This window comes from Rhinatrema bivittatum, chromosome 3 (genome assembly GCF_901001135.1).
Source record: "Rhinatrema bivittatum chromosome 3, aRhiBiv1.1, whole genome shotgun sequence".
Classification (NCBI taxonomy): domain Eukaryota; kingdom Metazoa; phylum Chordata; class Amphibia; order Gymnophiona; family Rhinatrematidae; genus Rhinatrema; species Rhinatrema bivittatum.
In genome coordinates this window covers 481,963,230-481,977,165 of record NC_042617.1, presented here as the reverse complement: position 1 = coordinate 481,977,165, position 13,936 = coordinate 481,963,230, and the positions used below count along the sequence as shown (strand labels likewise).

Below are 13,936 nucleotides of genomic sequence, written 5' to 3'. Positions count from 1 at the left end.
CCATTCTTCCTCTTCCCAAATATGGCACACTACTAGAGTATTATGGGAAATTAATATTACTTACGGATTCTGTATTATATTCCCTCTCCTGATTTACTTTTAATTTTGTTAATATTATTAGTCTCTCTCTTGTTATTCCATTAATTCTGTTGTTGTTGTTGTTCTACCAGTTCCATGTAATTCTCTTACCTTGTTAAAATAGTTCCGTGTGAACCGATGTGATGTGCAAACGAATGTCGGTATATTAAAAAAAAACTTTAAATAAATAAATAACCAAATATAACAAATTTCTCTTCTTTATGTATTTAGGCACTTTTCTATATGCTCTTTTGTACAAAACCTTTGAATAAGTTGCCTATATATAGTATGTTAATGATAATAATCTGTTTAAAATCTATAGTGATTTAAATTATAATTTTTTTTGGAGTAGAAACCTACAACATTCTTATGCCTATTTTGGTTTCATTATCTTACATATCTCAGTTATTTTATATAATTTGTGCCTTTTTTTTTCAACTTCTTTTGCATGTATGGTGATACGTATATCGATGGTTCTTTTATAGTTAAAAAAAAAATTATTAAATCCTACAGGGTGTGCTGACCTCCACACATTGGATACCATGCAGCCCATGGAAAGGAAGAGGCAAGGGTATATTCATGAGTTGATTCAGACTGAGGAGAGATACATGGATGACCTCCAGCTGGTCTTAGAGGTAAGGACTGCTTTGAGACGTTTGTGGAAGTTATATAGACAAACCCAATAATTTCCTAATTTAACAATAACATAATAATCTAGCGCCAAAGATGTTCAGAGCATGATATAACTTAATATAAAATAGAATTGACAAAAGGAAATTTAAACCTTCCTTCCCAATGACCATCATTAATTAACAGCTTAACATAAAAATATCTAACGTCCCTCCAGGCCTCCCAACACCTCTCCACACATCCTACCCAAACTCCTGCCCCACCCCGTGCATTCATTTTTTAAAAATATTACTGTATAAATTCAAGTATTTCATTCTGTAGCTAGACTGGTTTCAATAACAGCTTTCATGCCATTATTTAAAGAATCCCCCCACCCTTATTTGTTCATCTTTTTGGCACTGAGTCAGATTCAAATTCTCTCCACTCAGATTTAAAAGCCTATGGCGTCTAAACACTTGGAGTTGCTACATATGTGTTTTTCCTATGGCTTGAAGGGATTTGATCAAATGTGTCAATAATCCTTATTTTTTTTGTCACTAAGAAGTGATTGAACTTGACAGTACCCTCCTGTGGCCCTCCAGGAAGCACTGCCTAAACATAGTAAATCACGGCAGAAAAAGACCCAAGCGGTCACTCCAGTCTGCCCAGCAAGTTAAGGATAGCAACTGCTGCCTTCTGTTAAGGGAAATCAGCCCCTTCCGGCATTATATTCACAGCTAAATGAAGAGCAGGGAGACATTTTTTGGCTAGGGTGAAGATCATAAATCAGTCAGTCTAACTACCTAATTGCCTACCTCTGTGGTAATCCAGATGAAAAATTAATTTGAAAGCATAGGGCATGGGTAGCCAACTCCTGTTATCCAGAGCCGCAAACAGGCCAGGCTTTCAGGATATCCATAATGAATATGCATGAGAGAGATTTGCAATGACTGCCTCAGTTATATGCAAATACATCTCTTGTACAGGCTTGGCATGACCGGGTATGCATACTGTGCGTTTGCAAGAGGCGGCACACCTGAGGGGGGGCAGCGGCAACAGGAGAAGGCCGCAGGGCCAACAGTGGAGCCAAACCTGCTGGTGGCCGAAGAGGAAGGAGAGGGTGTGGGCCACCAGTGGAACCCAACCTGCTGGCAGATTACAAGGAAGAGAGGCTGCAGGGCTGCCAGCGGAGCCCTGCCTGCCAGCAGCTGAAAAGGAAGAGAGGTCATGGGCCACTGGCGGCTGAAAATAAGGAAATTCTGGGCCATCGCAGTGTTCCCTGTAATCTGTAGCATGTGTGCCCGTGCACAGCTTTTCCCGTGGGCATGGACAGCTTCAATTCAATTCCAACCCCCTCGCCCCCCCCTCCCCAAGAGCAGGAAGGCCGGTGGGCATTGGTGGGGCTCATCCCACCATAACCTGAAGAGACGAGGAGGCCCATAGGGCTGTGGTAGAGCGTATCCTACCAGGCCCAAAGAGAACTGGAGGCCGTGTATGTTTGTGTCTGTGTAAGACCTTATTATAGGTGTGTGTGTTTGTGTACGAGCCTGTGTGTGTCTGTGTCTGTCTGTGTGACAGCCTGTATGCATGTGTGTGTGTGAGCCTATGTATATGTGTGTGTGTGTGTGCACCTATGAGAGCCTATGTATCCAGGGGCAGCTCAAGGCAATCTGCTGCCTGAGGTGAGGGATGAGATGGCGCCCCCCCCCCCCCCGCCCCCTCTCACACATACACTGTCACACACACATACACACCCACAACCTCTCTTAAAGACACTGACACACTCTCAGGCTCTAAGACCCTCTCTCTCCTCCCATCCCGTACACACAAGCTCTTACTCCCCTGGATTTTCTCATACACATACACGCCCTCACTGGCTCCCTCACATACGCACACCCAGGCAAGCTCCCATTCATTCTCACACCGCTCCTCCTCTACCCTCCAGGCATGCATGCATTCATTCTCACACACACACACACACACACACTCACTCACTCACACTTTCTCACACACACACACACACACACTCGCTCACACTCTCAAAGAGAAGATAAACTTTGTGCGGCCCTACCTCCCCGAATCCACGACAATCTCAGGATGACTGGAAATCAAAAGATCCCAGGTATGGAGAGCAGGAGATTTTTTAATCCTTTAGTTTTAATTATTGGATGTAATTTGATGTTTTTTCTATTTTGAAATATTTTGGTTTTTAGGGGAAATTTTAGAACATTTTTTAATTATTGGATTTTCTGAAATATTTTATTGGTGTTTGGGGAAATTTGGATATTCTGTTCATTAACTGGTTTGAAATATTCTTTTTATGAATATGATTTTACTATTATGTTTTATATTTCTTGATTTTATTATTTAATATTTTATGAAGAATGGTGTTTCTGTTTTTCCATTGTTGCTTTGCATAAAGAGGCTGGCTTGAGGGTTCCAGTTCAGTTCTTCTCAGCATGTTTCTGTTTATACTTTCTGGTCTCTTTATTCTGTATTTGGTCAGGATCTGACTGTATTTTGCATATGTAACCAAGGTGAGCTATTTTGCTGGCATGTAGTTTCTGAGTGGAGATCTATAGCAGCTTGGCTTATTCTGTTTTCCTAATAGGAGGTTTGCTGGTGTCCTAGGGCCTGGTGTAACATTTGCAGTGTTGCCTTTTCATAGATAAGGTTGTTATTGTTTGAGTGTAGGCTGTTAGGGTTATTTTGGTATGGAAGGTTTACTATATTGTAATAGTAATTTTATTTGTTCATGGTTTTCTGAGGTGCAATACAAATTCAATAGGAGTTCCAAGTGTTTTGTTGGCACCACAGCAGTACACATAAAGATAATATGCATGTTGTAAGTGATATTTTGCCTCAGAATACTGTACTTTTGAATGTTATTTTTCATGTAAAATTTGTTATAAATGTAAAATTAAATTTATTGTGGCTGTAGAGAGTATGGTGTGTGTGTGTGCGTGCATGCAAGGCTGTAAGATTTCCCTTGGGTATGTAATACCCTTCCCTTGACCATGGATTCTGTGGGGGGATGGGGGTTGCTGTTTTTAAAAATATAGATTGCTGGAGGGAGCTGGGCTTTATTTGACGTGGGGGAGGGGGGTGGCAGCACAGTAATTGTTTGCACAGGGCAGCAATAAAGCTAGCGCCGGCCCTGTTCTTGCATATTCATTGTGGATATCCAGAAAACCTGGCCTGTTTGTGGCTCTGGAGGAACAGAGTTGGCCGTCCCAGCATTGGGCCTTATTCAATAAAGATTGTTTTCATAGGCACAAAATGGAAATAATTATTGTCTGAATAAAGTTCATAGTCACGGTCTTTAGGCTTAAAAGCACGACTCTCATTCTTAGCCTACAGGTTTGTTTGTAATGTATGCTCCTCGGTTATTGATTGCATTACTATATACTTATGAAGTTGCCTGATTTTTCTCTTTAAAATGTTTAATGATGGTGGATACAGCACCTTACTTGGCAGAGATTCTACATTTCATTACAGTAATCGTGAATAGTGTCCTCTTTCTGGTTTGCCATATTATCCAATGTAAATGCATTAATTGGTTACATAGTGACCTTTTGAATGTTAGCAAACAATTATCATACTAACTCTGTCTTCTCCTCTCCAAGACAGACATCTCTTAGTTGCCAAGTTTTTGCTTTTGAAGTAAATAATCTCTGTATTAGCTTAATGGTTGTTCTTTAAACTTTCTAATTGCGCTATATCCCATTTAAGGTCGGAAGAATGACCGCGTACCTCATACTCAGGTTGTGTTTGCACTGAGACCTTAATATATTTGTAAAGTAGTTGCATGGTCCTTGCAAATCTATCATATGAACTTCAAGGTCCTGTAGTACTTTTAGCAAGGTTCTGTCCATGGGATTTACTTGTCAGTGGGATAGGCAGGATAAACCTAGCAAGACTGAATGAAAGTAATTAATTTATATTTATAAATGAATTGTTTGCAGGTTTTTCAGAAGCCGATGGCTGAATCTGGGTTTCTCACTGAAGGAGAAATGGGGCTGATTTTTGTGAACTGGAAGGAGCTCATCATGTCGAACACAAAGCTGCTTAAGTGAGTTAATTACTTCCCGCAAAGCCTCCAGACAGCGTAGCTGAGGCTAATATTACTATTTTGTTGTCTTTCAAAGCAAGTATAAGCAGCAGAGCCTGGTGGAAATTCTTTGATTTTATTTATTCCATGTAAATTATGTCATTAAGTTCTAACAAAATAGGACTCTTGATAGGAAGCAAAGGGCTCAGACAGGAAAGATGTGCTACCTTAATACAGAGCTGGATTTGCTGAATAAAATAATCATAGAACTACAGAATATGAAGGTAAATAAAAGAGTGTAAGAGCCATCTAGTCTGCCCAGTTTACTTCCTATTACAATGCCAGAGACCCCAGTTGATCTCTGGCTTGGCTTTCCCATCACTACTTCTTCACTTTGGATTCTCTGTGCTTTCCCATGCTTTCTCGAATTACTATTTTTGCCTTCACCTGCTCTGCTAGGAGGTTATTCAGTGCTGTGTTTCCGTCTCCAGTGGGATACCTTTTAGAATCGTGGCTTCCCCAGTGATATGGCCTCAAACATTTCTAGCATTTATTTAAAAAAAGGACTTATAGTATGAGCTATGAATAACCCTTTGAGGGCTAATTTCAGAATCTCTCTAAACAATATAGAACTAGTCTATAAAAGGACTTCTGAATTTTAGTTTTTATCTTTGAAATCTAGAGAAAAAGAGACATTTTTGTTACAATGTGTACTTAAGACAGGCTATTTAGTTGTAAAATCATTTATATAAAACACATTTTGCTTTGCTGTACCTTTTGAACACTTTGGGCCAGTTGTAATAAACTTTTTTCCCCATAGACAAACTAGGAAAAAAACCCTTTATTACATCTGGGCCTTGGAATGTTGATCTTGTAACCACTGCCTGTGGATATGCAGAGCAGAGAGGGCAGGATCAGCAGTGTTATCCTATAAATAATTTAAGAGTACTTGGCAAGTTTTCTTATAAATTCTATGGATGTGCATTCGTCACATCTATTTTAGTGGGCACGTGTGCACCTCGCCGACTTTCTAGTACAACACGGGAAATGGGGAGAGTATGCGTGCATTTTTAACAATGAGCTACATGCATACTATCCGTTTTCCCATGTGCACTAGAAAGTCGGCGAGGTATGCACGTACTCACTGAAACAGATGTGACGAATGCAAATTCCTAATAAATTCTCAAATTTGGTTATTTCAGACTTGAGCTATTTTTTTATTTTGGTCCACAATGTAATGTTACTTCCAGCTTTCTAACATCAATGCTATACATTTCCACAGTCAAAATGGATTAGAGTCCCACAGAGTTGCCAAAAATAGTACATAGTTGTCTGGAACCTGCCCTCAGTTAAAATTGCAAAATTGCTTGAGAAAGTACATGAAATTGGGAATGTGATATAGCTGCAACTGTTGTCCAAAGACAGTATATGAATAGTCATTGAAGCCAACTTTCACCCATCTAGGAATCTTCAAACATGCTATACTCCAAAACTGATCTCACCACGCCTCAAAAAACCTTCACTGGACCCTATCTGCCCTGTTGTCCCAGCTCCTTTCCTTACTACTTGAGCGTGTCATTCATCTCTGCTGCTTTGGCTTTCTTTCATCTCAAGTCATTCTCAATCCACTCCAATCTGGCTTTGGCTCTCTATGTTCCACAGGAACCACCCTTGCTAAAGTTTCCAGTGACCTCTTCACAACCCAAGGGCCTTTATTCAATCCTCATCTGCCTTGACGTGTTTTCTGCTTTTGACACTATTAATCACCATTTACTCCTTTTGTTATTCACTTGCATTTTCTGGTAATGTCATCATTTGCTCATTCTGTTCTGACCTGAGGACAGGTTTATTGGCTCCCAAAAGCTAGTCAGGAATTACATTAGTTTAATAAAAAGGTATCACATTTTTGTTGTTTTTATATAACCTTTATTTCTATGCATTCAAGTGAACTAACATGGCATCCATGCTGCATTTATTTCTTGACACTCTGCTTTTGGATTTTGGATTTTTTTCTGACCTTTTCCATTTCACTTTTTTAGTAAATCCTGTACTGCTATCCCACTATTGGTTGGTGTGCCTCAGGGCTCTCTCCACTGCTATCCTCTCCTTTTCCTCCTCACATATTCCCTTGTTGCTCTGTTCCCCTTCAATGGCTTTCAGTCCCATCTTTATGCTTTTGTTTTCCCATTCTGCCTCTCTACACCAGAAATGTCACAAAGAATCCAGTCCCAAATATCAGCTTTCTCTGTTCCTTGCCCTTCTCCTCCATTATCAACCCCTCACCTTGGCGCTTTTCATTTTGCTTTGCCGTATGTCTGAAACAGACTTCCCGAGTTAGTGCATCATGCTCTCTCTTCTCTGGCCATGTTCAAATCCTACTTAAAAACCCACTTTTTCAAGTTTGCTTTTAAATCTTAAACACCTGACTCTCCCAGATGATCGCCTTGTTAATTTTTTTTTTTAACTATGTTTGTCTAACAAAATTCTTGAAGACTCTTGTTTGGCCTGAATGTGCATTTTAACTAGATTTCATTTCATTTTATTTAACGTTATTTTCTTTCATTTTAATTAACCTGTCCAACCGCCCTTTGGACCCTTTACTCTTCTACTTCATTCCCATCTTGTTCCTTCGCCTCCCTGTTTCATGTAATTTATTTTTCACTTTCTAAATCATGTTGTATTAACCCCCGTTATATGTAAACAGATGTGATATGCAAATGATCTAAATCATGTTGTACTAACCCCCATTATATGTAAACAGATGTGATATGGAAATGAAGGTCGGTATAAAAAAGTTTTAAATAAATAAATAGATTATAAGCTCTACTGAGACGGGACTGTCTTGCATTTGTCTGTACAGTACTGCATAGATCTGGTGGTGCTATAGAAGTTGTTAGTAATCTAAAAGCTGTGAGCTGCACTGGAAGACCTGAAAGAGTTAGTCACAAATTGTTTTTACTACTGGTTGGTGCAAGAATATTTCCTGGACATTGGTGAGCTCAGACGTTCCTCGCCTGAGCCATGGGTGTGACTATTAAGATGTTAATTTAGTACTACAATAATTACAGGAAACTAATTATCCTTTTCGCAGATACACATAGTTTGAATTTTTTTCATTTTCCTGATCCGTCTGCTATGCAGAATCTCTATAATTGTCTAAATCTGTGCTTACAATACAACTGATTAGTCTCAATTACCTGTCTTCCTGGTTTTGTCACCGCTAGGGCTGACCTAAGAGGGGATGCAGGGTTTGGGCATTTTAGCGTGAGTGGACCTCTCCCCAGTTTTTCAAGATATCCCTAATCAGTATGCATTAGAAATATTTGCCTACATAGAAGCTAGTGCATGCAAATGAATCTCATGCATATTCATTAGAGAAATCCTGAAAATCTGACTGGCTGTGGGGGGCCCCAAGGACCAGTTTGGGGGGGGGGAGGGAAGCTCTGTACCTCCTGACCTAGCACAGATACAGTGGCTTGCAAAAATATTTGACCCCCATAAAAATTCAGCAGATTTGTGTGGATTACAAATGACACTTAAACAGATTGTTCCAGACAGTTTATTGCAAACCCGTTTGCTCTTAAAATACATTTTCAAAGTCAAAATGTATTATTTCTCTGCATTTCTTTTGAAAAATAAAATTTAAAAAATGCCGCTTGCATAAGTATTCGACCCCTTCAGACTAGTAGCTGGTAGAACCACCTTTTGCTATAATAACAGCTTTAAGTCTGTTGGGGGTAAGTTTCTCCCAGCTTTGCACACTGTTTGGGAGTGAGGTTTGCCTATTCTTCCTTGCAGATTTGCTCCAGGTTGTTCAGATTGGTTCAATGACACTTATGGACTGCAATTTTCAAATAGTGCCACAGATTCTCGATTGGATTGAGATCTGGACTTTGATTTGGCCATTGTAGAATATTCACCATTTTGTTGTTCAATCACTCCTGTGTTACTTTGGCCTTAGCTTGGGATTGTTGTCCTGTTGAAAGATGAACTTTCTCCCAGCTTTTAGTTTTTTAGCAGACTGAAGCAGGTTGTCTTGCAGTATCTCCCTATAGTTTGCACCATCCATCCATCCATCCTTCAATTTCCACAAGATGCCCAGTCCCTGATGAGGAAAACCATCCCTAAAACATAATGCTGTCACCCCCATACTTTATTGTTGGTATGATGTTTGCTGAGGAATGGGCAGTGTTAGGCTTGTGCCACACATAGCATTTTGAATTTTGGCCCAAAGGCTCCATTTTTGTCTCATATGACCACAAAACCTTTTCCCACATTTTAGCTGGATCACTCTGATGCTGTCTGGCAAACTCCAGACGTACTTTGATGTGGTTTTTCTCCAAAAGCAAGCAGGATGGTAGTGCTATCATGTCGGTGACATCATCAGATGGAGGCCAGCATGGAAAACTTATGTTAAAGTTTCTAGAAACTTTGACTGGCACACTGAGCATGCCTAGCAGGCCACTATCCACGCGAGCATGCAGGATCCCTCTCTAGTCTCTTCTTTTCTGCTGAGCTATCGTCTTGCGGTTATGGAGCACGTGCTTTTTTGCGGTTTTGGAAAGCTTTCTTGGACAATTTGTCAACTGTCCTGCGCTGGCTTAGATAGCTGGGCAGCACGGTAAGCTTTTTCCCTTCTGTGCAGTGGATTCCTGACGGTTCTCCCTTGGTGTACCTGCTGGTCATCGACCGCTCGCTAGCTTTTTTTTCATATGGCGTCGGGGTTTTGGCAGTGCTCCCAGTGCCCTCTGACTATGTCCATCACAGATCAATGCGACATGTGTATCCTCTGCCTGGGGGCATCGCACGACATTCGGTAATGTGACCAGATGACCCCCAAGGGCCGGTGCGCCCTCCTGGACAAGATGAAGAAGCTCTTCAGATCGAAGAAGTTGGAACCCTCAACTCCTGCGTCAAAAGCATCATTGCCTAGAGGCCAGAGGAGTCGATGGACACCGAGCCTTCGCTGTCCTCCCCTCCACTGGGGCCCTCGATGGAGAGAGGGGCCGGAGATCGATCATTGTCAGTGTCTTCCCATTCTAGGACATCGGGATAGTCTCCTTCCTTTTCAGCACTGTGGAAAGCCCGGGCCATGCACAGTTGGAAGTATCATCACTGGTCTCTGTCCTCACATGGTACCGGGCTCGGGTTGGCACCAGCATCTGCTGTGATGCCCCCGAAGTAACCCCGTGGAGAGGAGGCACCATTCTCCATCGAACCTGGGAGTCCCAGGCGTTCCGCATCGATCCCCCTAGTTGATGATTTCCCCTTCTTGATCCATGCTGTCTTCAGTGGATTTTCAGGAGGAGTTGGAATGTAGGGTGCACCTGGTGGTTGTTTGAGCCTCGCAGGACATCGAGCCGATGGCCCCATCAGTGCTTCCACCAGTGCCAGAGCCTGCGCCCTCGATATTGGCACCGCTATTGGTGCGCCTCGATGTCCTTCTTGGTATTCTCCCTATGCAGCCACTGCCAGTGCCCAGGCGGCCACCTTTGCCTCCTCCATCCAGTGCAATTCCCATTGTGGGTTTCTCCGAGGAGGAAGGCCCATTGCATCCTGCACAGCCATCGTGGCATCTGGTTCTGTGACAGGCGTTACCTGGTCTGATTCCAGGTCCCTCGGGGACCTCTGTGCCAAAGCCGAGGGACCCAGGCAGGGGCCCTCCTCTGGTGTCCCTGGGTGATCTCAGTGAGGAGTATGTCCCGTACAACTCGCAGGGAGAGAGGATACCTCTGAGTCTTCGTCGGATGACTTGGGAGTCTTCCCTCAGACCCATCCCCTCTGGAGGAGCAGCACCGGTCCCCACCCAAGGACCTGACCTTTGCAGGGTTTGTCCATGCTATAGCAGAACCATTCCGTTTCAGCTTCTGATGGAAGAGGATACCAGGCATAAGATGCTGGAGATTCTCCAGTTTGTTGATGCCCAGAAGGAGGTGATGGCTGTTCCCGTCCATGAGATCTTCAAGAAGCTATTCCTTAGGATCTGGGAACATCCCATCTTTGTGCCACCAGTGAATTGGAAGGCGGATGCTGTCTATCTGACCCAGCAGGCTTTGTGGTTTGAGAGGCGCCAACTTCTCCACCAGTTGGTCTTGTTGGTCTTCTCTGAAAAAGGCCAAGTGTTCCCACACCCATGCTTCCGCTCCTCCAGGCTGGGAGCATAGGACGCTTGATGCTCTGGGTAGGAAACTCGCCCAACACTGCAGAATTGGGTTCACTGTCGGTTAGTGTCTTTTCGCTATGATGCAAGACTGAAGAGGCACCCTGCATGGCTGCACGAATAGTGGCACGCTGGGCATGCTCAGTATGCCAGTCAAAGTTTCTAGATGTCACCCATCTGCGAGGACTAACATCCTGCTGTCCTAGGAGAACACATGTTGCAAGTAAGCAACTCTGCTTTCCCCTCCTGCAAACAGGAGACTGGCTTTTCTCCCTTGATCTGAAAGACACGTATGCCCACATCGAGATCTTCCCTGGTCATGGAAGTAAATTCAGTTCATCATAGGTGAAAGGCATTTCCAGTACAGGGTGTTGCCATTTGGCCTCACCTCGGCCCCACAGATCTTCACCAAGTTTCTGGTGGTAGTGGGGGCACACCTACACTGTCTAGGGATGCCACCCAGGAGGGAGCACATCGATCCCTGCACTTGACTATTCAGGTGTTGAAGTCCGTGGGGTTTGTGATCACCTACCCAAAGTCCTATCTTACCCCAAAGCCCCAGTTGAGCTTTATTGGCACCCGGCTGAACACTGTTCAAGCCAAAACTTACCTTCCTTTTGACCGGGCACTCGCATTGGTGTCCCTTGCAGGACTGGTGTATCGAAGCTAGCAGGTCTCGGCACGGCAAATGCTCAGACTGCTGGGTCCCATGGCCATGACTGTCCATGTTATTCCCTTGGCTCGCTTGCATATATTCAGAGCTCAGTGGATATTGGGGTCCCGAGGGCAACAAGCCACGCAGGACCTCCATGTACACATCCATGTTACTCTGGCTCTCAGGACCTCTTTGTCTCGGGTGGAAAGCCTGCCCACTTTGGATCAGGGGGTTCCATTTCAGTGTCCCCCTATCCAAATTGTGCTTACCATGGATGCATCCATCCTGGGGTGGGGCACCCATGTGGAGGGGCTCGGCATGCAAGGTCTGTGATCTGCGCAGGAAGCTCAGTGTCAGATCAACTTCCTGGAGCTTCGGGTGATCCGTTATGCGCTGTGGGCATTCAGGGATCACCTGTCCAACAAAGCAGTCCTAATCCAGACCAACAACCAAGTGGCAATATGGTACATCAACAAATGGAGGTATGCAGTTGTTCCTCCTTTACAAGGAGGCAGTTCAGATTTGGTCATGGGCGCAATCTCAGGGCATATTGCTACGTGCCATGTACCTGGCTGGGACAGAGAATGTGGTGGCAGATCAGCTGAGTCGAGCCTTCCAGCCCGATAAGTGGTCCCTCAATCAGGAGGTAGTGGATCAGATCTTTTGCCTCTGGAGAACCCCGGACATGGATCTCTTTGCCTCCCCCTGCCAACAACAAGGTGGAACAACTCTGCTCCCTGTACAGGAGGGACGACAAACCAGCCTGATGCCTTTGCCTGTCATTCTGTATGAGTATCCTTCACTTCTGCTGGTGATGAAGACTCTCCTGAAGCTCCAGCAGGACAAGGGGACCATGATTGTTATAGCCCCTTATTGGCTGAGGCCAGTCTGGTTCCTGCTCCTGCAGAATCTCTCGGTCTGAGAACCGATCAATCTGGGAACTTCCCCTCACCTAGTCTTGCAGGATCAGGGCAGACTGTGCTATCCCAACCTAATGGCATTATCCCTGACAGCCTGGATGTTGAGAGGTTAATACTGCAGCCCCTTGCCCTGTCAGACAATGTGTCTCAGGTCCTGGTGGCTTCCAGGAAGTCTTACGGCCTGAAGTGGAGGAGGTTTTCCATGTGGTGTGAGTGTCATGGCTTAGATCCATTTTTTTTGTAATGTCCATCCACTATATAGAAAACAGGTGGATATAACACAGATACTTTGTACTTTTTGATTTAGTGTGCACATGATGAGGATATTTATAGTATATGCACTAAAAAAAAATTGAGTGCACTGGATGTTAAGTGACATTTTAACCTGCATGTTAAATTTTTTATCCATCTTTTTGGACAGACTTTCCAATGGCACCTGCTCTACTGACGTTGGCCCTTTTGGTAAATTTTTAGTAGTTCTCGGTTTTAGATTTATATTGTTTCTTTTATTTAGTTTATCTATATTTATGTAAGTATTTGTTTTATTTGTTTTACTTTAATTATGTTTGTGGAAATATAAGCTGCTTAGACTTGTGGACACCGTGGCCTACAAATATTTTAATAATTAATAAATGTGTACACAATTTTTAGCTTGTTTTAATGCATTGAATATCTTTTATAATTTAAAAATGTAGTTAAAACAGGCTTCTGATAATAAAAGCCGCTTCTTTGAAAATGAGATCTTAAGATTGTTTATGCATGAGGCTGCTTTAAGATATACAGATGTTATCTGCTTAGTTTGCTGGTTGAAATAAGTTTTCTAATATGTGCAGTTTTGACATAGTAAAACTATTTGGGGACTTTGGGGATTCTTTCAGGAGCTGACATCCACCTGACAATGCCTTCCTGTTGATTATATTGGCCTTGGAAGAAGTCAACCAGAAGCTTGCATGCCTCTTTACTTTAAATTTTTCACTGGACAGTTACTTTGTTATAAATTTTGTGATGCATATTTCTGTTAGTATTGATCATTGGATATCCAAATCATGATCATGGCCAGTGGTAGGTGTCCATATAAAGAGCAGGTAGTAAAATACTGCACAGAGCGGCAGTAGCCACAGAGGCATTCACGGAGCGGGATGCCAGTGGCCAGTGGTAGGTGTCCACCTTCACGGAGCGGAAGGATGGAGGGCTGTCATCTCCCAATTAAATAAATAATAAAAAAACCCAGGGATGGGATCCATCAGTTCTAGAGGACGCATATAAAGAGCAGGTAGTAAAACACTGCATGGAGCGGCAGTAGCCACAGAGGCATTAACGGAGCGGGATGCCAGTGACCGGTGGTAGGTGTCCACCTTCACAGAGTAGAAGGATGAAGGGCATCCATCTCCCAATTAAAAAAGAAAAGAAAAAAAAGAAAAAAAAACAGGGATGGGTTCATGGGCTTATAGGTATTACCAATT

At 43.1% G+C, this 13,936-nt stretch overlaps 1 protein-coding gene across 3 annotated transcripts in view; it reads left to right on the top strand.

Moving 5' to 3' along the window:
• Positions 1-13,936, top strand: part of ITSN2 (intersectin 2) — a 337,690-nt gene that overhangs the window by 292,040 nt on the left and 31,714 nt on the right. For all 3 annotated transcript variants that reach the window (XM_029596037.1, XM_029596039.1, XM_029596038.1), the window contains 2 exons: positions 592-713; positions 4,653-4,759. In XM_029596037.1, coding sequence (XP_029451897.1) covers positions 592-713; positions 4,653-4,759 — 229 coding nt within the window. The remainder of the gene's footprint in view (positions 1-591; positions 714-4,652; positions 4,760-13,936) is intronic.